The following is a 24594-nucleotide window of genomic DNA, read 5'->3' as shown; positions in this document are numbered from 1 at the left end:
CTTTTTTCTTTGGTTTCTTCCCTTGCTAATATGTTTTTTTCCTTTGGTTAGCATGATCAGTACGAGGCACTTGTAAGGATCCTATCTGATGTGAATTTGAATTAGTCGTAGAAATGAATTTTGAATGTTAAAAAGGATTAAACAAGAGAACAAGGAGAATAAATGCTTGTAATAATTACTTATTAAGGACCTACTTGGTCATAATAATTGTTTACTTTTTTTTGGAATGATTTTTCATTTTATTTGAAAATTAGCGCTTGGATTTTGTGGTAAATAAATAGTCTATTTCAAATGTTAAGTTGTAGTAATGAGTGCACTTATACTGATAATATAAGAAATTCATTATATTATTAAGTTCAAGAAAACCTTACCTTATTAATGTCATATATCTTGATTCTAGGCTATAACATAATCATTTTTTTCTCATTTCTAGTAATTTTATTTACTAAACTTGTTATGAAAAGTTGCTTCTTAGAATCTAAATAATCTCATGTAAAAAAATGTATAAATATAGGTATCTTCTTCGTCATCTAATTTATGAGGTTTTACACTATCGTTTTGGCATTACGGTAAATATGGTGTAGCAATAAAAAAAAACTGCAATCATCATCACATTATATAATAAAGAGGAAATACATAATTACCCCATTAAAGTAAGATGCATTTTTGAAAAAGACACTCAAACTTTGCGGGAGTCCTAATACACCACTTAACTAAATTAATGTGAAATTATTGAACCATTTTTTTATATTTTATAGAGAGAGTGTATATCACTCGCCTGTAGAGCGTGAAAATCAAAAAAAGTAAGATTAAACTTTTCTTTTGCAATTTTTTTTATTAACTATATAAATAATCTTTATTTTACTGTTAATTTTTTTTTGTTCTCCTTCTTGAGCTTCACCATTGAAGGAGAGCTTGAAGTTTTTTTTTTTTCTTTTTTTTGCTCTCTTTTCGTTTTTCATTTAGATTGGATTTCGACGGAGAGATTTAATTGTAACTAAATAACACAATTTCAGTACATAAAAGAAAAATCACTGACAAAAAAATCTCATTGACAACGGAAGCAACAACAAATTTGTTGTTTCATCCTCAGATTTCTCCTCCTCCTCCTTGACCGGCTGGGGTGAGAATCTCCGGGAAGATGATGGCGACTTCGAAGATAGAATCGTCGGCGTTATTTCAATGTTTTTTTCAAATACAACCCAAGTTGATTTAGAGCAAAAATCAAAGGCAAAACACACAAAAAGAAGACTTTGATAGAAATTTTAATTTGAAAACAATAAATTTTGAAAGAGGATTTGATTTTCCAATTTTAATTTTGATTTAGTGTTGTAAATGGTGTTGTAGCAATGGCGGCCACTCCACAACGAAGAAGACCAACGGATGGGTTAAGCGAAGAAAGAAAAAATAAAGAATTAAAACTAAAAAAAAAAGACAAATAAAAACAAAGGTTAGGAAATTATATAAAATTGACAGGTGGCAAACTATAATTAGTGCGTGCTTACACCTTCTTCTTTATAAGTGGGATTAACTGAAAAATGAGATATTTATATCACTTTTAAATTATTTAGTGGGGTACTAGGACCCTTATAAAGTTTGAGTGTCTTTTTTAAAAAAGTGTTATAGTTGAATGGAGTAATTATGTATTTCCCCTATAATAAATGGAAAGCTCTTAACTTTAAACTTGGACTACGTTTTTGTTCCTCTGTAAATTAAAATGTTATAAAATATATAATTGTTTAAATATTAAATACTATATCATTTTAATTACATAAATGTGTGATGAATTTTTGACTTCATTTAATTAATTCCTTATTAAATATCTAATTTGATAATGTAGTATTTAAATTACATAAAGGCACGAGTAAGCAAAAAAATAATCATTAAGTTAAAAAAAAATGAATTACATACTCATCAAAAATTGGTGGGATTTTTTACCGCTAAAATTAACTTATTTTTTAAACAATAATAAATAAAAATACAGATTAAAAAAATTCTGCAAATCTTAAGTTTTTTTTACGTGATTGAACCTGTAATATTTTGGTATAAATATATATCTTACTGATAAATATTATTTCTTAGAGATATAAATCTTCACGATAAACATATAAAAAAGTAATACTTTATGAAGTAATAAATAAATAATATTATAGTCAAGTCCTTTCATCTAGTCTTATTGGAATTCTTCCGGACAAACTTACAAAAACAAAAGACTAAAATTGATGAAGTACTTTATGGAGTAATATTGTAGCTAAATCTTTTATCTACTTTTATTAAAATAAAACTTAATGTATTTGATATTTTTGAATTGCATTGCAACAATATATTTGTATAAATCCATATTAAGTACTATTTGCAAATGCTGTAGCAAAAATTTTGGGATTACAATTTACAAGAAAGACTTAAAAAAATTGTCAAATTTCTTCCTTTGATTGATAGCACGATTTTTTTTCCAATTGATTTTTAATGCGCACAACTGATTTTCTCATTCCATTTGACACCATATTAGTTTGTTTGGTGGCTTTTTTTTTTATATTCCTCATATTTTTGTTATATTTTGATGTAGTATTATTGCTTCATATGTAATTTTATTTACTTGATATGAACATGAGTATATCTTATAGTGAAAACATGTTTTTTGGAAGTTAGTATAATTTTTGTTGCCGCTCATTATGCTTTTTTTTTTTTAAACTATACTCTCATTTTTTTTACTTTTACTTTTATCGCTTATTGTATTTATGTGCTTGTTAATTGTGTGTAAACATGAATATAAAATAGATATATTAAGCTCTTATTTATCTCGAGCTTATATCTTTTTTTTTAAAGAAAAAAAAATGCACATATTTTATTAATATTTATATTTTAAAAAGTTCATATTAACTAATATAGAATATACATGTCAAAAATTAATAACAAATACATATGACTCATTAGCTAGAATCTGCATTACAGTGTTGCCCTCACAATAAATGTGATATAGTGAGTTGTGGTTCAGTCCAAAGAGTATATTCTTTGTCAATCAATTCACATGAGGAACACATATTTTCATAACTAATTAGGTTATGCGCTTCTTATTAGTATCACGATAAACATGGTGTAGCGATTAGAAATTTGTAAATCATTACATATACATGTGGCTCATTGGCTGGACTATGTGCTACTATATTGGTCTCACGATATATGTAATGTAGTGACATGAAGCCATGCAATCATTATATGTGGTTCATTTCAATAAGTATTTACTTCAGCAACTAGCTTACGTGACGCCCAGTTACTTTCATATCTGACTAAATTGTTTGCTACTATATTGGCATCATGATAAATGTGGTTCAACAGTTAAAAATATGCAATCATGATAAATGTGATTCAACAGTTAAAAATATGCAATCATGATAAATACAGACTGATCATTAGCTAGACTATGCACTATAATACTAGTGGCCTCACGATAGATATAGCATAACGACTAAAACACGTGCAATTATTACAAACGGTTCATTCTAAAAAGAATCTTTACGTAAGCTAATTCACGTAAGGCACATGTACTTTCATAGCTGGTTGTCAGGCTATGCATACTTTCATATGAATATTAGGATAAAGAAAAAATAGCAAGTAGGAATCTGCAACTGTTATAAATGTAGACGGTTCATTGGTTAAACTATGCATTAAGGTATTAGCCAAACAAGAAATGTGGTATGGCGACTAGAAATATGCCATCATTTCTGGTGGTTCAGATCAATTAATATTTAATTCATCGACTACTTCATGTGAAGATCAGGTACTCTTATAACGAGTCAGACTATACCTTCACGATAATTATAATGTAACGACTAGAAATATGCATTCATTCGATATTTACACTAAATCAAATGCTACACCCAATTATGAAAAAGAAGACAAAAGTACATTTTTAAATTTTGTTTTATGTAAGTGTCCATATTTCAATATAAGATACACATGCAAAGTACGGACTCAGAAACTAGTTACAAATACAGGTGACTCATTCGCTAGACTCTGCACTATTGTATTGTCCTTGCAATAAATGTGGTATAACGACTAGAAAGATGCAATTATTACATGTGATCCCGTTAAAAGAGTATCTTCTTTGTCAGCTAAGTCACGTGAGGCACACGTACTTTCATAACTAATTAGGTTGTGCATTTCCTATTGACATCACGTTCAATATGGTGTACCAACTAGAAATTTGTAATCATTACACATCCATGTGACTCATTGGCTAGACTGTGCACTATTGTATTAGTCTCGCGATATATGTAGTGTAGCAACAAGAACACATACACGTATTACATGTTGTTCCTTTTAAAGAGTGTGCTTCATTGACTAATTTACGTGACACTTAGAAATTCTTCTATCTGACTAAATTGCTTGCTACTATATTGGCGTCATGGTAAATATGATGTAATAGTTAGAAATATGCAATCATTACAAATACATATAGTTCACTAGCTAGACTATGGACTATTATACTATTGGCCTTACGATAAAGGTAGCGTAACGACTAAAACACGTGTAATTATTACTAAAAATTTATAATCATTACACATACATGTGGCTCATTGACTAGACTGTGCGCTATTATATTGGTCTTACAATTTATCTAATGTAGAGACAAGAGCATATACAATCATAAAAGTGGTTCATTTCAAAAAGTATATGTTTCATCAACTAAAATTCATGTGACGCCCAGATACTTTCATATCTAACTAAATTGTCTGCTACTATATTGGTGTCATGCAAGATGTGATGCAACAGTTGGAAATATGCAACCATTATAAATACAGATGATTCATTAGCTAAACTATGCACTATTATATTATTGACCTCATGATAAATGTAGCATAACGACTAAAACATGTGCGATTATTACAAATTGTCATTCTAAAGAGAATCTTTTGTGTAAGCTAATTTACACGAAGCACAAATACTTTTATAGCTGGCTGCCAAGTTGTGCACACTATCATATGAATATCAGAATAAAGAAAATATATCAAGTAAGAATCATTATAAATACAGATGGTTGTTGGCTAAACTATGCATTAAGGTATTAGCTAAACAATAAATGTGGTATGACTACTAGAAACATACCGTCATTTCAAGTGGTTCAGATCAATCAATATTTAATTCTTGGACTATTTCATGTGAAGATCAGGTACTCTCATAACGAATTAAACTATACCTTCACGATAATTATAATGTAACTACTAGAAACATGCAATCATTCGATATTTACACTAAGTCAAATGCTACACACAATTATGAAAAGAAAAACAAACGTACATTTAAGAAAAAAAATTAATGTAAGTTTCCATATTTCAATATGAGATACACATGCAAAGTACGAGCAGAAACTAGTTACATTTATATGTGACTCATTAACTAGACTCTGTACTATTGTATTGTCCTCACAATTAATGTGGTATAGCGACTTGAAACATGCAATTATTACATGTGATTCAGTTTAAAGAGTATCTTCTTTGTCAACTAAGTCATGTGAGACACATATACTTTCATAACTAATTAAGTTGTGCACTTCTTGTAAGCATCACGATAAATATGGTGTAACAATTAGAAATTTGTAATCATTACACATGTGACTCACTGGCTAGACTGTGCGCTATTTTGTTTGTCTCGATATCTGTAATCTAGCGACAAGAACACATGCAATCATTACAGTTGGTTCCTTCGAAAGAGTGTGTGATGCATCGACTAATTCACGTGACGCTCAAAAATTTTCATATCTGACTAAATTGTCTGCTACTATATTTGCGTCATGGTAAATATGACGCAACAGTTAGAAATATGCAATCATTACAAATACAATGGTTCATTAGCTAGACTATGTACTATTATACCATTGGCCTCACGATAAATGTAGCATAACAATTACAACATGTGCAATTATTACTAAAAATTTGTAATCATTACACATATATGTGACTCATTGGCTAGACTGTGTGCTATTGTATTGGTCTAAAAGTATATGTAATGTAGCGACAAAAACACATGCAATCAATAAGGTGGTTCATTTCAAAAAGTATTTGTTTCATCAACTAATTCACGTGACACCAAGATACTTTCATATCTAACTAAATTGTTTGCTACTATACTGACGTCATGGTAAATGTGATGCAACAGTTAAAAATATGTAATCATTACAAAAACAGATGGTTCAATAGCTAAACTATGCATTATTATACTATTGGCCTAATGATAAATGTAGCATAACAACTAAAACACGTGTAATTATTACAAATGATTCATTCTAAAGAGATTTTTTACGTAAGCTAATTCACGTGAGACACATATACTTTCATAGCTGGCTGTCAGATTGTGCTACTTTCATATGAAGATCAAGATACAGAAAATATAGCAAGTAGAAATCTGCAACGGTTATAAATGCAGACAGTTCATTAGTTAAACTGTGCATTAAGGTATTAGCCAAACAATAAATGTTGTTTGACGACTAAAAACATGTCGTCATCTCAAGTGGTTCAAATCAATCAATATTTAATTTATCGACTATTTCATATGAAAATCAGGTATTTTCATAACTAGTTAAACTATACCGTTACGATAACCACATGCAATTATTACTAAGAATTTGTAATCATTACACATACATGTGATTCATTGGCAAGATTGTGTGCTATTGTATTGGTCTTACTGCATTATATGTAATGTAGTGATAAAAACACATGCAATCAATAAGGTGGTTCATTTAAAAAAAAAACGGTTTCATCAACAAATTCACGTGACGCCCAAATACTTCCATATCTAACTAAATTGTCTACTACTATATTGTTGTCATGGTAAATGTGATGCAACAGTTAGAAATATATAATTACTACAAATACAAATGGTTCATTCGCTAAACTATGCACTATTATACTATTGGCCTCATGATAAATGTAGCATAACGACTAAAACACGTCCAATTATTACAAATGGTTCACTCTAAAGAGAATCTTTTACATAAGTTAATTCACGTGATATACATATACTTTCATAACTGACTATCAGACTGTTCATACTTTCGTATTAAAGACAATATAACAAGTAGAAATCTTTTTGCTATAAATGCAGATAGTTCATTAGTTAAACTATATATTAAGGTATTACCCAAACAATAAATATTGTATGACCACTAAAAACATGTCTTCATTTCAAGTGGTTCAAATCAATCAATATTTGATTCATCGACAATTTCATATGAAGACCAGGTATTTTCATAACTAGTTATGTTAAATTATACTGTCACGATAATTATAATGTAACAACTGAAAACATGTCATCTTTCGATGTTTATGCTAAATCAAATGCTATAACCAATATTTTTGAAAAAGAAGAAAAAAAAGTACATTTTTTTATATTTATTTTTAATGTAAGTGTCCATATTTCAATGTCCTAGAAGGTCTTTAATCTATTCATCTCCATTTTGTACTGAGGACTTATGAGTCAAAAAGCTCAAAATTCACCATCAATGGCGAACAGGGACGATTTCATAAACCCTAATTCTTCTCCTGTTACTGTTTCCGATGCCGACAGCTTCCTTCTAGATTCTTCTCAGATCGGTAGCGCTTCTGGAAGCTTCCAGAACGAGGGTTTTCTCTCCGGTGCTGATGGCGCCGCCGCCGCCGCTGATGCTGAGTTCGGTTTCTCCCGTCCTGATTTTCGCCAGACGCCGCTTGTTGGTACTGTGGATTTCTATGAACGCCACGTGTTCCTTTGCTATAAGAATCCTCAAGTTTGGCCTCCTCGTATTGAGGCTGCTGAGTTTGATCGATTGCCTAGGCTTCTTGCTGCTGCTCTTACTGCTCGAAAGAATGATGTTAAGAAACAGGTTTATTCTGTTGTCATTTTTGAATTTTGTTCTCTTTGCAAATCCTTGAGTTTTGCTTTTGAAATGTTAAGCTATCCTGCATTGTATGAACTGTTATTAGCTTCTAGAATGCTCATTGTTGTTGTTGCTAACCTGTTCTCTTTTTTTCATTTTGTCGAGGGGAGGGTCTATCGGAAACAACCTCTCTACCCCAGAAAGGTAGGGGTAAGGTCTATGACCCTCTCAAGACACCACTTGTGGGATTACACGGTGTATGTTTTCCGTTTCATCTAGTAATAAATATCATTAATAGGCATTAAGCAGATGCAAAGTATTACAAAATCAGAAAGTAATGTTAGCTTCAGAACAACAAAGTTGCTGAATTAGGGACAGAGAGCTAAAAGATTAAATCTTTTATTAGAGTTTGACCAATAAAAGATTAAGTCTTTTAAACCGCCTACAACCCTCTTACTCGCACGCCTACAAACTTGAATGAGGACAGTCAAACTAACCCCAAAAAAGAACTCTCACTCGAGAAAGCGGCGCTTTCTGCCTTTCTTGCTTGATTCGTCTTTCATCTCAGTGTCTTATCCGGATTGAATGTATACTATCCCCTATCGGGCTAAGGGTTTTGATCGAATATTCCTCTCAACTCTAATTCTAGATTACCCTTAATTTTACTGAAAGGAGAATTTGTTTAGAATTTGTATGAAATGGGCCTGATTAGAGTCAAATGAATACGAAGTATTTGTACAGCCAACCTTAACGTGCTTATAAGGTGTGATTGGTTCGTTTCAGCTTATGAGTTCAAACTTCATTAATTTAAGCTGATGCTTTCTTTTGAAAGAGGGACGTGCCTTACTGTTTTTTGTTGCTACTTTCGGATGTGTGGACTAAGTTTTTCCTGCATGTAGTGATCGAACAAAGTGCAAACTGCAAAGTTAGGTCCTACATTCTGTTCTTATACACTTTTTGGCATTTGCTTTTTTTTTCTTATTCTTGACTAACATTCTTACCAAGTTTCAAAATTTTCCATCCACCTGTATGATTAAATGATCATTAACTTGCCATTTTCCAATCTGTATAGCTTCGCCTCAATTTGAAGAGCAAATTGTTCTCGTTTGATATCATTCTGATTGAGCTTGTGTAGTTTTCACAAATTCCCTTTCTAAAGCAAATTGCTTAGTTGGTTATGTTTTCTTCATGATCCCAGTAATATCTGTAGTGATTTACCTTGTAACTTTTTTTTCTTCCAGACTCGGTTGACAATATGTGAAGGGCATGATGGAACTGAGACATCGAATGGGGATGTGTTGATCTTTCCGGACATGATCAGATACAGGTTTAGACTATGCTATACTATTCTAGTGCATCTGCAGCTGTTGATTGCATATCTATTAAATGACATTGAATTTACCTATTGTGCAGGAGATTGACCCATTTTGATGTTGACACATTTGTTGAGGAGGTGCTTGTGAAGGATGGTGAATGGTTGCCTGGAAATCCTGAAGCTCTGACTGGATGGTACATATTTGTGTGTTGTCATGGTTCAAGAGATCGTCGATGTGGTGTTTGTGGACCAGCTATAGTTAGTAGACTTTTGGAGGAAATAGAATCAAATGGTCTTCAAGGAAAAGTATCTGTTAGTCCATGCTCACACATCGGGGGGCACAAGTTTGCTGGAAATGTGATCATATATGGACGAAGCACTCACAAGGAAGTCTCCGGACACTGGTTAGGATAAATCCTTTTGCCCCTTTTCTTCTGGAAATTGCTCTCTCAGTTGTAGGCAGTTGATGAAATTTAGTTGGGTAGTTAATTATATGTTTGTTTTTGTTGTGCACTAGGTATGGCTATGTTACACCTGATGATGTACCACAGTTGCTTGAACAGCATGTTGCTAAAGGAGAAATTGTTGATTGGTTGTGGAGGTAAATTCTCTCTCCTGTTGCTATGATAATCTAACATCTTGAGAAATTGCATTTGATTGCTTCTAAATGAATTTAACTCGTTTTTAAGCTATTATGTACTTTGTCAGCTCTAAAACATTAGGAATGTTACATTAAAAATTGTGGTTGGGATGCAAGTTATGTATGTTGCCAAGGCATTGTTAAGTCAATATTTTGTTACCTCTTAAACGGCTTAAGTTCCATAACCCGTGCCGTCGTGATCTGCTTATGGGCCATAACTTATGTTTTTGGTGAAACAAAATTTTTAGATATAACTTTGCAATTCAATGGAAACTCACTGCTTCTTAAAGTTCTGAGGGTATAAGAACACATAATTCAAGTTTACTCATTAAGTTGATCTATAGTACTAAAGAGGAAGTGTCTTGTAACAACAATCCTAATTTTGTAGAGGTGAAAATTGGCATTTCAAGTTTCATTTGTTAGGCTAATCTATCTGCAGGAATGCAGATGGTGCTTTTGCATTTGTTAATCTAGAATACTAATGTCTTGTTTCAGGGGTCAGATGGGACTATCTGAAGACGAACAGAAAGCATCCCAACAACATAGGCTCAGCATTAATGGTGGAACAGATATGGACAGAGGCACCATAAACTCAAATGATGTTGGTATTAGCACATGTGGATCCCAATTAGAGGGTACGGGCTGTTGCCAGGCAAATGGAAATATTTCATGTTGTCAGACCACTCAACTACCAGTCGATGCAGATAATTTCAATCTCAACCAAGAGAACGCTGAGTTTACAACTGAAAAGAAGAGCAGCTTCAAGAGACAAATTTCTCGCAGTAGTAGTGGCAAAGGGGCTCGTCCTCGCAAGGTGTGCTTAATGCCTACGTGGTATGAGAGCTGGGAGCGTGAAGATACGTATGCAGTTCTTGCTGTTGTTGGTGCTGCCATATCAGTTGCCTATGCCTTCAACTGCTACAGACAGCTGAAGTAATTTTATTCATTAAGAAGCTCACATTTGATTTCATTGTTGGTTAAAAACACCGATGTGCTTTTGCCTGATGTAAATTTAGGTTATTGCATGTGTGTAAGTCACTTGCAAGGAAGTCTAGAATTTGATTTACTTGGGGGATAAGATTTATGCCAAAATAGTGTTGTAATGATAGACTATTGGTTCTGTAAATTTAGGAGTCTTCTTTTGTTTGCATGTTTCAAACACTTCCTGGTGTCTGAAGTGTTTGTTTGATCTATGAATCTGTTGGCTCTTATTATTTAAAAAAAAAAATGGTCGCTTTGTCCTTGGTGGTTCACTACTCTCTCTGTCTCAATGTATGTGACACTCACAAAAAAATGGCACATTATATAGATGCATCTTAAATATTTCATTTTACTCTTTGATGAGAAACTTATTAGCACAAGTTAATCGTTCATTTATTTTTAAAATTGTATCGAGTTAATTGATGTCACATAAATTGGACAGAGGGAGTATTTTTACCAAGGTTCTTAATATTGTGCTTAGACAAGAAAACCATATCAGATGAACAAAACACAGAAAAATATACAAAAGGTTCTCTAGTCCCTTTTTATTTATCATAACTTCCCCTTTCCCCCTTTCTTTTACAGTCCATAAACCAGAAGAAAGTTTATTCTGTCTTGGGAAGATTCAGGAATCATGAAAGCAGCAGTAAAAATCAGATTAAATCAGCGAAATTCGCGTAAAATACTTCGTGGGAGGATTAACATTTTTGACTATTCATATGATAGTCCACTCCAAGGTAGCATAAATGCCATGTTACAACTTAGCTTCTAACTAAATCCTGCATCGAGATGATGCAAGTCATATTAGTACTATAACAACGCTTACTTAAATCCTCTCGTCATGTAAACGCCGGATTCAGAATAAGCAGTTACCAAGACTACAGCAAATCAGCTTCAATCGCCATTGATCTTTATTTCATGAAATGATTGACAAATTCCGTTTTTCTCCCCCATCCTCTGGAATGTGGATTCTATTGTTTCAGCAATCTTTGCATCATCAGGATCAGGCTCAGGTAAGGTCACATGGACTGATCCTTCTTTGCTTGGTGCTACAGCCTCTAATGCTAGAGCTTGTTGCTTAGTATGATCATAGAGTTGCTGATGAAAAGTGTGATCGAAGGAGAAACAGTTATCATTTGTACCATTTCTACTATGTTTAGATGAACCCGAGCCTTCTCTTTTACAAAAGTGTGGTAGCGATGCATAATCCATTATCTGCAAGTTGAGAATGAAGAGTTTTTTCAATGCTAAGTCAGAGATAATTCTAGTTAGATTTGAAGTCAAGTATTGTATTCCTCAGAAACACGAGGTGTGTGACCAAACATTATTAGTGTGAATAAAGATGGATTCTACAAACTACAGAGAATAGTATTGAGTTCATTTGCAACAGTAAGCCTCTCCTGAAGTGAGAGAATCAACGGATAAAAGGCAATCGACTTAAAGAACAGCATCTTACCTTTAATAACTCAAAAAAGCATAAAGAGTTGAAGGGTCAAAAACATGAAGAATTCCTCTTTTCGAGTTTCATATCTAAACTACCTTGAACTATCACTGAATGTATATCGAAACACACCTCAACTAGAAGTTTTTCCCTTTTCCTACTTGGTTCGGGTATGATAAGGGAAAAACTAATACTTGAGGTGTGTTTTGATAAGCATTTGGTGATAGTTCAAACACTCAAATAATCAAAGATACTACAGGGGTGTGACCCTCCGCTCAAAAAAAAAGAAAAAAGACATCTTACCTTCAACAGTTCATCTTTTCCCGAGCCGGAGAGCACTTGGACTTTCTTTTTAGTTCTTTCTTGTAAAAGAGGTCTCACAACCTGCTAGTTTGCATAGAGTTGGGCTTTAGGTTAACTGATTCAGCAAGACTTGTGCACAATTATAAGTTAGACACGAACCTTCCAGCAGGCTGAGAATATGTATGGAGCATTAACAATGTAATATGTATCTGTCTTCTCAGGATAATTTAGGTCATCAATGGTAGATATAGAAGTTAAGAGCTACAAGAGGAATAAACAAAATGTCAAGTTTAAAAAAGATTAATGTGTGATCAAGTAAAAGAAGATATTACTCCATCTTATAATGAATAAATCATTTCAATAATCAATATCAATCAAATGTCTCAGTCCCAAAGTAGTTGGAATCCGCTATATGATCCTCTACATTCATTTTGATTCCAGTAACAAATGATTTGTTTTCTACAACAAACTAATAATTATTTCTTCCTGCCTAAGCCTTTAGTAGGTAATTATTTGGCGCCTGTGTTGGTGGGAGGTAGAAAATACTTGGTGGAATAATCGAGGCACACACAAACTGGCCTAGACACCACCGTGTTATAGCCACTAGGCATCCGGTGGCGCCACATCCACATCTAAGTATCAACAAGACCAAAAAGACTCTTGGAAAACAGAAGTTCTAATCTTAACTAGTTGTATCGCCTGTATAGATCCTTTCTTTCCATTGTGCTATGTTCTTAGTTTAAGTGTGTAATTTCGAGATATTATACATCTTTCGAAACGTCTTCTCTCAATCCAATTTTAGTTTACCCATCCCCCTTTTATCACTTACAATCACTATTATTGCACCATCTCATGTGACCTCTCATTTGATCTTCTAGTTGCTAAAAGCCTATAACCTGTTGTTCTCGTCCTTGTGACCATTTTCTCGACCATATCCTTTCCGACATCTATATATCTGATGCAGGTTCCGTTCTTTCTCCAGCACCACCCAAGAATTTCTCTTGGCGCTCTAATATATGCTTTCTTTTAGGTTGTTTGAGTAATTGCTAATCAATAATTTTTTTCAGAAGTTCAAATTTTGTAAATAGGAGTAGTTAGTGAATGAACAAATGCACTCAAAAGAGTCTTTTTAACTCCGAAAACTTAAAATTTATCACCATTTGGAGAAAGTGACAAAACTGAACATCATATCAAACTTTAACAAGAACTAGCAGTGTGGACGACAAATGTAGAACCAAAGATTTTCAGCAAAATAAGTGGATCTTTATATCCAAGAAGAATGTTGACTAAAAAAAAGATGATAAGGAATGACACCGTAGGATTTTGGTAGGAAGGTCAATGAAGTATAATTACAATGTCAAACAAATAACAAGATACCTTAATTTGGTTTAGTGCAGAAAGCTTTAGACCAGTCATGTCCAAAACCTTAACACAGGTCCCAATATACCGCCCAAATTTCTTTGATGCAGAAGGCTGTAACATGAACATCAGTCAGTCAACATCACAGGCTATTTTTTTCGTATTTATCTCCTATTTGAATGAACAAACACAAGGACATACCAATATCATACGGTCACGGTATTCATTCATTTGGATATGTGATTGAATATAGTAGTGAATCTACAATAGAAAAACACTATGTCAGTAAAATTTCAATGCCACCTGTAGGGAGACGAATGAAAAAACAAATGTTTGAGCAGCTGAATTGACTTGTTAACAGGGCTAAAGAATCCAAACTATGACCCTTACCGATGCTTTGTCATATGTGCTGAGGCCTACTCCAACAGCAACGACGGGAAGACCCTGCACAGATTAAAACCAAGTAGAAACCACACAATAAGATTATAATGGCCAAGCACAACGCCAAAAGTTGCATAACCCGAATGAGAAGAGAGCTAATCAACGATAAACTTATATATTCAGATCAAAGTATTACCTCTCTTGTATATCCAGACATCCCCACAAGCTGAGTGTCCCTCACTCCTCTATAAAAATCAGTGGGTACAATTGGCTTCTGCAACAATAAATGAAAAATATCAGCCACATAGTAAAGGTGGAATTCGCCTTCATTTCTTTATTATTTGCGACTTAACTAAAGGTTTTCCATTCAAATATTCTATGACAAGAGAAAACTTACTGCAAGTATCTGATCAATCTCATTGTCTATCCTCCAATTTAAACAGTCAAGAAGCTGCAAAGTGCTGATTACAGTTAGAATATTTCCTCGATGCAATATTCATCCTGAAGCAATATTGAGCTTCAAATGTGAATGAAAACTGTATGCACTTACCATCTTGTGAGCTTTAGACACACTGCCATCCCTAGCTTTGAGAAACCTCACCAGTGTCTCGGTTCGGTACCCCTGATGTACATTCTGCACAAAATTTAAGACATCATATACGTACGGTCATAACATAGTTATAGGTTCACGAAACATCACTAATAAGGATCTCCATTTTTATTCCTCAAACCTACAATTAACATTGAGCAATGAAAATAGCCAAGTTTTTATTCAGTATCTAACTATTGCACATGCCAAAATGCTTAGCTCGTCTTATTTTGTTCAGCCACTTCACTAATTTAAGTTTTGACACCAGGTGTAATAAACCTTCTGTTTTTCGAAGTGTTAACATGAGCGATCACCTGCTGCTACGAGAACTCGTAAGTTTCTTTAGTCATATAAAAATAAAAGGAGATACTGGTCATTCACAGAGAGTGGATAATCAAGGTAAAAGACCAATCTTTGGCTAAAAACTTCACTGGTGCCATCACATTTACCATTAGCTATGGATATAAGTCTTGGGAGTAACCCATTGTTTAACTAGGCTCAGCATTCTCCAACTGCAGATCACATACATTCTAACATACAAACAAGGGCGTTCTATTTCAAAAACAATAGATCTACAATAAGTTTTAGCTGCATATATTGACCAAACTTCATTTAGGTGACTTCAGATTCTGCATCAAGATGCTAGCTTTGAACATCCATCTCCACGAAATACAACCAAACTGCAATAACTTACCTTATTATGTTAAATTGTTGCATCCTAATTCATAACTAGCCCAAAAAAAAAAAAAAAAAAAAAAAAAAAAAAAAAGAGCAAAAAAGCAGCAAGGAGAATTTCCATTTGCACCTTCTGTGTAATTAATCACACCAAGCAAGCACAACTAAAGCAATTTGGTCAACATTCCAAGACTAGAGTTTGCTAAAAGAAAATTGGGGTAGGAGATTTACAAGGTGGGGAATCGACCCCACCAACAAGGTGAAAGTTTAGCTAGTCCACCAACTAAGCTACTAGATTTCGAGTTTGTCAAAACTCAAACAAAGAAATCTAGAAATTTTTGACTTGGCATTGACTAACTTACCTCCACAGTTGAATAAATCAAAATCAAGAATCACAACAAGTAGACAGATCAAATCCAGAAACTATTTTTTTTTAGCAAAATTTTGAAAAAAGTTGAGTTAATTAGAAGCAAAACCTGGAAAGACTTCTGAAGTGGCTCAGCAACTGCAACAACAACAACAACAACAAAAATTGGAGATCCAAACTCAATAAGCTGAAACTCAAAAGAAATGTACAAGCAAGATCATAATAAATAGTAAAGATACTAACTTTCATCCATTGAAGTCTGCAATTGCTTAATCATATCTTCAGTTATGAACACCATTCTTGATCCCACTACAAATTTACCCAAAAAAGATTCAAACCCACCTCCTAAAGTTATCAAAAAGCCTCAAAATCTTGCTTTTTTCCTAGATTTTGGGTCTAAAGAGGAAGAGGGGTTGTTGTATTTTGTGAAAAAAAGGAACTTTTTTTTTTGGTTCTCAATTTCCACTCTCATCCCTCTTCCTCATAGGACAGTGACTCAAGAATTGAAGGTGCTGCTTCATTGTCAGATCTTCTTAAATTTAGGCAAAAGACAACTTTTTTTTTTTAAATTAATACTAAGTAGTATTAAAATCTTTAAGCGAAGTATGTACTAACGTGATTACCGTCACGAGGTTCTTTTATTTTTTTGTAATAATAATCTTGATTGACGGAATAATAATTTTCTAGAATAGTTTCTTTTTGGTTTCGGTGTCCGTTACTCGTATTGAAGTTTGATTAGTTTATATTCTTGTATGGTAAAGTTTATTTGAGAGTAACGCTTATTATTTAGAACTCGAGTAAAGATTTTTATTAAAGAGAAACAGTCACATTCACTGTAATACAATTAATAAGAGAGTTTTGATGGTAATTTTGGAGAATAGTTATTATCGTTATTCTTTACGAATATTAGGCACGGCTGCAATACACTGTTTAATTTATTTATTTTTCCTTTTTGTGGATAAGTTCTAATTTAGGAATATTAGTCAATTATGTTATATTTTCCTTTTTAACTGGTCTAAAAATTACTTACATTATTTTATTTTAGAAATAAGTTTCTCTTTTCGTTTTTTTATTTAGTTGTCATGTATACTAGAAATAATTTTCAAATATTCGTCAATTTAAAAAAAAGAAAAAAAGAGAGAATTAATTGTTTTTTTGCTATATTGCACTTAGCATTAATTATTCTAGCTAAAAGGCATGCAAATGGACAATGATTAAAGAATTAATAAGAGATATACTAATTATATTTTGTATTATTTTTTTCTTATCAATTGTGCAAAACTTTATTTAAAAAATGAAGGAGTAACTTTAAACTGTATATTAGATTAATAAGTCTAATATGACATAAATTGAGACGGATAAAGGGACCTTATAACTATGAAATCTAAATAGACATAAACTAGAGGACACATGCCTAATTTATTTATTTTTGTTGTAGGAGTACTTAATTCCAATGTATATTTCCAAAACTTGAAATCATGAAGTATTTTTATGATTTTTTTGAGTGAATTATTATTTGGGATAATTATATCCTTCAATTATAAATATAAATATAAATAGTCAAAAGTGGCGAATATTAAATGCAAAATAGAGGAGAACCAATGCAAATATTTTTACATCATTAATTCTGACTTATTTGAGATTGAGGTATAGTTAATTGATAAATTGAGTGAAAATAAAACTCCAATCACAATTTATTAGAAATGACTTTTTGAGATTAATAACAATAACCATAACTATATATTCAATATAATTTCATAAGTGATGTCCGACAAAAATAAAGATATATGTCTATGGGCAAATCTTAATTCTATCATTATGATATAGAGAAATTGTTTTCGATAAATCCTTCATAATAATTAATAATTTAAAAAGTATTTTAAACTAAACAAACTATTTACTTTTTATTTCTTTTTCTTTTTGGTCTTTTCAACTAAGCTGTTTACCATAACATTTCAACGTTGATGTCGTGTTGTCTTTGTTTGAAATCATTTGTTTTCTATTGAACAATTCTCTCTTTTAGCATTTTCCACATTTTACTTTTGTTGAAATTAAATACATTGTTATCAATAATAATAATTCCTTTTTAATGAGGGAAAAAACCGATTTCTTTTATTTTAATTATGCAACGATATTTAATTAGATTTTAAAAAGAAAGTATTTAAATCTGATGATCTTAAACAATTTCATAAATTTTATAGCTATAAAAATATGTAATTAAATATAATAAGAAATTAGTGTTGTATAAAATTAAATAAAAATGCTAAAATTTATGTGCTAGAAAATGTCAATTCTTGGTACTAGACTTTATTATTGTGTTTTATTTTTTTGACCAGTTCTTTTTATTAATCAATTTAAAAAACCAGCAAGGAATATCATCCCAATTTTAGTCTATTTAATTTATTTTTAAAATTGTCAACGAACAATTACTGGTCATTTAATGTACTTTGGTGTGATGTTGCAATTGGGACAATAATTAATTAAAGAAGCCTACTTCTTTTAAATTTAGGGGTCCGAAAGAGCGCACATAATTCAGTCTTATTAAGTTGGTTCGATAATACCTTATTTTAGGTAAATTAGTTATATGATTAGTATATAATTTTAATTTTAATTTAATGATATTAATTACCTTATTTTAGGTAGATTAGTTATATGATTCATTTTTAATTTTAATTTAATTGTATAATTAATTAAAATTAAGGAAAAAGAAAATGTATATCTTAACTAATATTGATAAGCTTTAAAAAAAACTTCATCTTAAAAGTAAAATATTATTTATCAAAGAAAATATTACTTATAGAGTTCGAATTGGAAATATCTCATTAATGTGATAAAGAAAATTTTACTTAAGAGTTCGAATTAAAAATATCTCATTAATAACGTAAAGATACTTATCACTCTAACTAATTTTCAACTAAAAATTCGACATAATCCTATAGGACTTTAGATTGTGGGCAACATTTTTATTGTTTTTTCGTTGATAATTCTTTACTAACAAAAAATAATAATTAATAAGATGTTAGTCGAAAATTAGCAATTTTTTTATAATAAATAACTTTTAAATTTATCAAAATGAAAAAATAATTTAAAAATAATATATGGAGCTGATGCAAACTTTATGAAGGGTGACACACAAACGCGTGTTTATGTGACTTTATTGTGTATTATGACACAAATAAATAGCAACTCCTAATGTCACAACAAACACAAAATCTAATACCAAAAAATACTAGATCCATTAATAGAAAATAATGACATAATAATATTTGGTGATTTTTTTTATTTTCCTAAATATTGTCGGCTATAGTTATTTCGTATATATGCTGATAAAAATTAATCGATAGTCAATAAAAACATCATTCGTTTGAATTTTTTGAACTATATCCACAAATTTGGATATTATAATAGAAATTTTATATAGAAATCCGACCTTAGAAAAAGAACAACAATAACAATATATTTAATAGATAAAATTTGAAAATAATAATGCATATAATCTAAAAACTTAATATTTTTTCGATAGACCCTCGACTCAAGTATTTTGGTTATAGAAAGACATTGGTCATGAATAGATACATGTAGTGGTCAATAGTAAATGAATATTAATGGTGTGATAAAATAGTTGGTGTACAAAATTGATGATCAAACAGAAATGAAAGCAACTTTGACTTATTTTTCAAAAAGAAATAAATGGAATTTGGTAAAGAAATTAAAGTGCTACGACCTTTGATCCAAACATCTTAACATCCTTTTGAATTTGGACAATTCAAAGGGAATTTTATGGTTCACCACCAAGTATTTATTCTATAGTTTAAATGTCCCAAATTACTTAATTATATTTACCTTTTCTCTTACGAAAATAATTTTTAATTTAAAAGGGAGTTTTTAAAAAAAATGATAAAGTTGTTTGATATATGACTTAGCTTGTAGTTTGGTAGATTATGAGATTTGAGTCATAAAATTAATCGTTGATATTTATGTTAAGATATATATTTTATATAGTACTCATATATCTTTTTTTCCTACGACAAATAAAATATATTCATTGGATAATCCTGTTATTGTTTAATGTGAGCCCTTGTTTAATACTATGAATTGATCCCTTATGACTTTAATTATGTGAATGCATAAGGGGAGTTATTACGTCTTATATTTAACAAAATATTTTATTGTCTCTTTTAAGATATTTTTGGTTATAAGAAGTGTATCCGATTATATTATATCTATCTCGACTTTAGTTGTCTGTAAAATGTAAATATATTGAGAAGAAGAAACATGAATATTTATTGACACCAATATTAATTATGGTGAGATAGTTCAAAATTTCTTTATCTTTAATTAAAAATTCAAAATCACTACCTCCAGAAATGGACCTATCATCAAGTAAGGAAAGAAAAGAAGAAAAAGAATATATTCCTCGATCAATTTATAACTTTTAGTTTTCTTTTTTACGTGGGACAAACATAATAATATCAAAATATTAAAGAAAAACATACGTGTATTCAATGTTTATATTAAATTGAAAAAATATTTTTGAAAGTAATAAAGTGTAGTAGAAACATGTACCACTTACGTATTTATCTGTTTGATGTAACTATAGGATATACACAATAAATAAGTATTTTCACTTAATTACTAAGTGTTTTTTTTTTATTTACTTTTTAACATTTCCATGGCTTTATATATATATATATATATATATATATATCTTTTTTGGGGCATGATTTTTCTTGCACCGTCATTTTTCGTATTCCAAAGAAACATATTTTAAAAAATTACATGTGCTACCATAGGTTGTCGTTAATTAAATTATAGGATATTATTAGTTGTGATCTATCACTTAGTGGAATCTTATATTTATTAGTAATATATAAGTCCAAAATTTGTCAACAAAGTTCCAAGTGAATAATTCCTCAACCAAGTTGGCCAAATTTTCCATATATACCAACGAATAAAAAGAACAAAAAAAAGATTTTAATTCCTTTATAAATTTTCAATATACGAGCATATATATATATATATAAAACTAATTATGAAAAGTAATGTTAAATGTCTTAATAATGGGGCATATTAGATGAAGATTTTGTAGCTAAAAGAGAAAGCATTTTCTTTTAATAGATTTGCAAAAAATAATTGAAGCCGTTCTTTTGATAAATTCCATAGATAGTGTTGGGATGGAATAGGCTACAATCAACAAAAAATATATATACTTCGTCCGTCTCAAATTATCTATCGTGTTTTTCTTTTACATATTCCTTTAAAAACAATAATTAGGATGAGTTTTGGCTAGTTTACCCTTCAATTTCGGTTCATTTTTTAAAAAAAATAAATTAATATAAATAATTTAAAATAATTATATTTAATTTAAATGTCACTCGCTTTCGAGCGCAATATATATTATAATCTAGACAACTCAGATAATGAAAATTCAAAAAAGAGCACATAATAAATATACTGAAAATCTTACTAGCCATTCAATAAAATTTGATTTGATGCGTGCCTGACATTAATTAGCTAAATAAATAATTCTTTAAATTAAACAATTATATGTTCTTTTCCTTCGAATTAGCTTATCTATAATATATATAAAACGTGACCGCCCAAAACTATGGCAAGAAGAATGTGATTCCCCTACTCTTAAAGATTTGGGTTAATCTTAGATCGAAGTAGGTCTATGATTTGAAATTTATTTTATGAAGTTTATTATATGAATATGTTCAATAAATACAAAGTTCGAACTTATATTACTGGAACCAATCAAATCATGCTTTTTATACAAGCATCGTCTCTATTTTAATTTGAGACATAAAAATGAAGAGACTCTTGATAAAAAATGACTTCTTATTTAATATATTGACGTGACATGAATTCATAATAGTCACAAAAAAAAAGTAGCATAATAGTAGGTGATATAACTTTAAATTTGGTACATATATACGTTTTATAATAAATTCTATTTTAAGAATTTAAATTTGATAGAGTACTTACCGCTCCGCCGCATGTTAGGTGCTTGATAGCAAGGAGTACTTGATTTGTATAACAAATAATGTGTTACACTAGAACCAAGGAAACTTGACTTTTACCAATAAAGGAATTAAAGCATGAAAGTAGATATAGACAGACCTAATAAAGTAAAGTAAACAATATAATTATCTTAAAATGCAATGTTTTTATGACTAAGATTAACTTTATTTGAATAAGAAGAGCACCAAAAGGATGGGAATCCTTTTATATATATTGTGAGGTGAAGACAAATTTAGACAAGATTTAAGAATAATTAATAAAACAATATGATATATGAGTGCACACATGAAGTAGTTGTTTCTTCAAAGCAAAATGTTTTTTATGGCAAATAGTCTAGTTTTGTAGGGAGAATCTTGTCATGTGTGTTTGCCAGACACATGCCCATGCCAGAAACTTCCCCTTTTTACTTAAATCATCTAACACAATTTTTTTTAGGAAATGATCTCGTATAACCAGTTATAATGCGTAAGTATGAATTTTTACGAAGAAATTGATTATATACTAAATATGAAATGAAAAAAAGTTACTCAGATACACAATAATTAAAATGTAGATTTTCAATGAATTTGGTTTGAAAATTGATTCCTTGGAAATATTTTTGATGTATGCTGAAATTTCTTAATGACGAATCAATTTATAATAGGACATACATCGGAAATTTGTGTTATTTTCTAAGTATTATTGACATTTGACAATATGATTTTCCATTCAAGGGGCCTTCTAAACACATCGTGACTATGTATAACTAGTTACAATTTTAATGTAAGTAAATGAAAGTTTTTTATGAGAGGTTAGTCAGAAATATGAAATTTTTAATAGATTATCCTCAAAAATTTCTATCGAAAAAATTGCAAATTATATTGATTTTTGAGTTGTACGTGTTATTATGGATATCTTATTTATATGAAAAGGACTAGTAAATTAACCAATTATATTTGTGATGGATCATAAAGTTAATTTCCATTATTATGTCAAGTCTTGTCAACTAGTTATAAGTTAATGTCACGTAAATATATATGCCAAGTATTAATATTAATTTTTTGGAGTTCCAATTTAATTGGCCCATGATCAATTATATTTCAATCTAAACACTGTTACTCATTCAAGCTTTCTACATCACACTACTAATAATTACATTTGTTATTTCATAAATAGTGAGAATACAACTTTATATAGCTTTCAATAAAGAGTAATCAATGATGTGTTGACCTATTACGTATAGATTAGTGGGACTTTAATATATTACATATCTAATATTATAATTCACTCACTATATATACCTTTGAAATAGCAAGTGCTTATTCTGTGTAAATATACCAAAAATAAATAAATACTTATGTGTACTTTGCATTGTCGTTTATACGCATAATATAATTGTCAGAAAGATTGAATAAAGAAGGAGAATTACGATAAGTTAATAGTCAATATAAAAGTAAGAAAACTATATGATGAATCCTCTTGATACAAAATAAATTTGATTGGACACAAATTATTCACCTAACTGATTAATTCACACGTATGCAAATCTAGGCTAATTTATAAGTTTATACGAATTGTAATTTTTTGCTCGTCTATAAATTGATCAACTTGAACTCATCATTATAAAAATCTATTAATTTGAAATCTCGAATCCGCACAATATTGTACCTACACTACTCATGTGGTGTGAGTGAAAGTTGTAAGGATGTCCAAACAATTGGAATATTTTTCTTTATGGTATGGTCATGAATATATAATTAATTGACAAGTTTTTTATTTTATTTTAAAAAGGTATGGATATATATGAATTCTTTGGCTTTTGGATGAGTTAATTATTTTGCATGTATAATATTTTATAATATGATATTTTATTTTAATTTCTCCAAATAGAAGATGATTATGAGCTTTACTATATGCTCCACGTTTAATATAGCAAACATTCAATCCAATTGCATTTGCATGGACATATTTTTGGGAACAAAATTATTCATATTTTTTTGTTTGATTGTGGAAACAATAACCAAAGTATAATGTATAGAATCAATGCTCTTCCTCCATGAAGTCCCAATAACTCAACCTCCAATAAAAAAAATAAAAAAAATCATCTTTTCTAGCTTGATTATTGGTTCATAATGATATAATAGTGTAATTTTTTAAAATATTATCATCAATTACCTAAGAGATAATTACAAATACATAAAATAGTTGTCTATAACAAATTGTCTTTCTGAGTATAATAGATCACAAATTTAAATCATGAAAAGTGAAAATATCTATTATTTTATTAATATTTTTATTGAAGTAGGCTGTCAAATCACATTTTTGGATGTGAACCCTTTATCGAGCTTTATGTGAAAATAAATTATTTGTGCACCAAATTATTCTTTTTAGTTATCTGTTAAAATTGAAAGTAGTAATTTAAAAGATAAGATAATTTTCTTTTATGACATGTTAAAATCTAGTAAAATAGTTCATATAGGTTAAGGTAGACTACCTGCATCATACGTTTTCGAGATACATATATTTCCTGAACCCTGATCGAATATGAAATATTTCGTTCATCGAATTGAATTTTTAGTTTATATAGGTCGATGTAAGAAATATTACCATGTTCCCTATAAAATATAAATGCAAAATGTTTTGCATAATGGTTATATATTATTGTTAATACATAATTATCAACAA

The 24594-nt window shown here is 30.4% G+C and overlaps 2 protein-coding genes across 2 annotated transcripts; one reads left to right on the top strand and one right to left on the bottom strand.

The window, feature by feature from the left end:
* Nucleotides 1-7319: 7319 nt before the first annotated feature.
* On the top strand, nt 7320-11007 carry LOC102579739 (uncharacterized). The gene is made up of 5 exons (XM_006346061.2): nt 7320-7861; nt 9097-9182; nt 9269-9574; nt 9688-9771; nt 10306-11007. The coding sequence occupies exons 1-5, from the start codon at nt 7472-7474 to the stop codon at nt 10745-10747; spliced, it is 1308 nt and encodes a 435-aa protein (XP_006346123.1). The 5' UTR covers nt 7320-7471; the 3' UTR covers nt 10748-11007.
* Nucleotides 11008-11421: 414 nt separating this feature from the next.
* LOC102579415 (SEC14 cytosolic factor) lies at nt 11422-16476 on the bottom strand. The gene is made up of 11 exons (XM_006346060.2): nt 16150-16476; nt 16016-16044; nt 14826-14909; nt 14673-14726; nt 14472-14549; nt 14285-14338; nt 14096-14155; nt 13913-14008; nt 12695-12796; nt 12536-12616; nt 11422-12006 (listed from the first exon to the last, which is right to left on the bottom strand). Exons 1-11 carry the CDS (start codon nt 16202-16204, stop codon nt 11686-11688), a joined length of 1014 nt encoding a protein of 337 aa, XP_006346122.1. The 5' UTR covers nt 16205-16476; the 3' UTR covers nt 11422-11685.
* Nucleotides 16477-24594: the final 8118 nt, after the last annotated feature.

Source organism: Solanum tuberosum, unplaced genomic scaffold (genome assembly GCF_000226075.1).
Source record: "Solanum tuberosum cultivar DM 1-3 516 R44 unplaced genomic scaffold, SolTub_3.0 scf00076, whole genome shotgun sequence".
In the NCBI taxonomy this organism is placed as follows: Eukaryota; Viridiplantae; Streptophyta; class Magnoliopsida; order Solanales; family Solanaceae; genus Solanum; species Solanum tuberosum.
Note: the sequence above shows the minus strand (reverse complement) of the source record. Positions and strands in the feature narration are given on the sequence as shown.

What these genes read in the sequence shown, in the direction of transcription:
- LOC102579739 (XM_006346061.2), top strand. Translation starts at nt 7,472, where the DNA reads ATGAGTCAAAAAGCTCAAAATTCACCATCAATGGCGAACAGGGACGAT. An exon ending in AGAATGATGTTAAGAAACAG is followed by an intron (nt 7,862 to 9,096) that starts GTTTATTCTGTT and finishes TTTTTCTTCCAG; the next exon opens with ACTCGGTTGACAATATGTGA. An exon ending in CCGGACATGATCAGATACAG is followed by an intron (nt 9,183 to 9,268) that starts GTTTAGACTATG and finishes CCTATTGTGCAG; the next exon opens with GAGATTGACCCATTTTGATG.
- LOC102579415 (XM_006346060.2), bottom strand. Translation starts at nt 16,204, where the DNA reads ATGGTGTTCATAACTGAAGATATGATTAAGCAATTGCAGACTTCAATG. An exon ending in CTGCACTAAACCAAATTAAG is followed by an intron (nt 12,797 to 13,912) that starts GTATCTTGTTAT and finishes TTCCTCTTGTAG; the next exon opens with CTCTTAACTTCTATATCTAC. An exon ending in GAAAAGATGAACTGTTGAAG is followed by an intron (nt 12,007 to 12,535) that starts GTAAGATGTCTT and finishes CTCAACTTGCAG; the next exon opens with ATAATGGATTATGCATCGCT.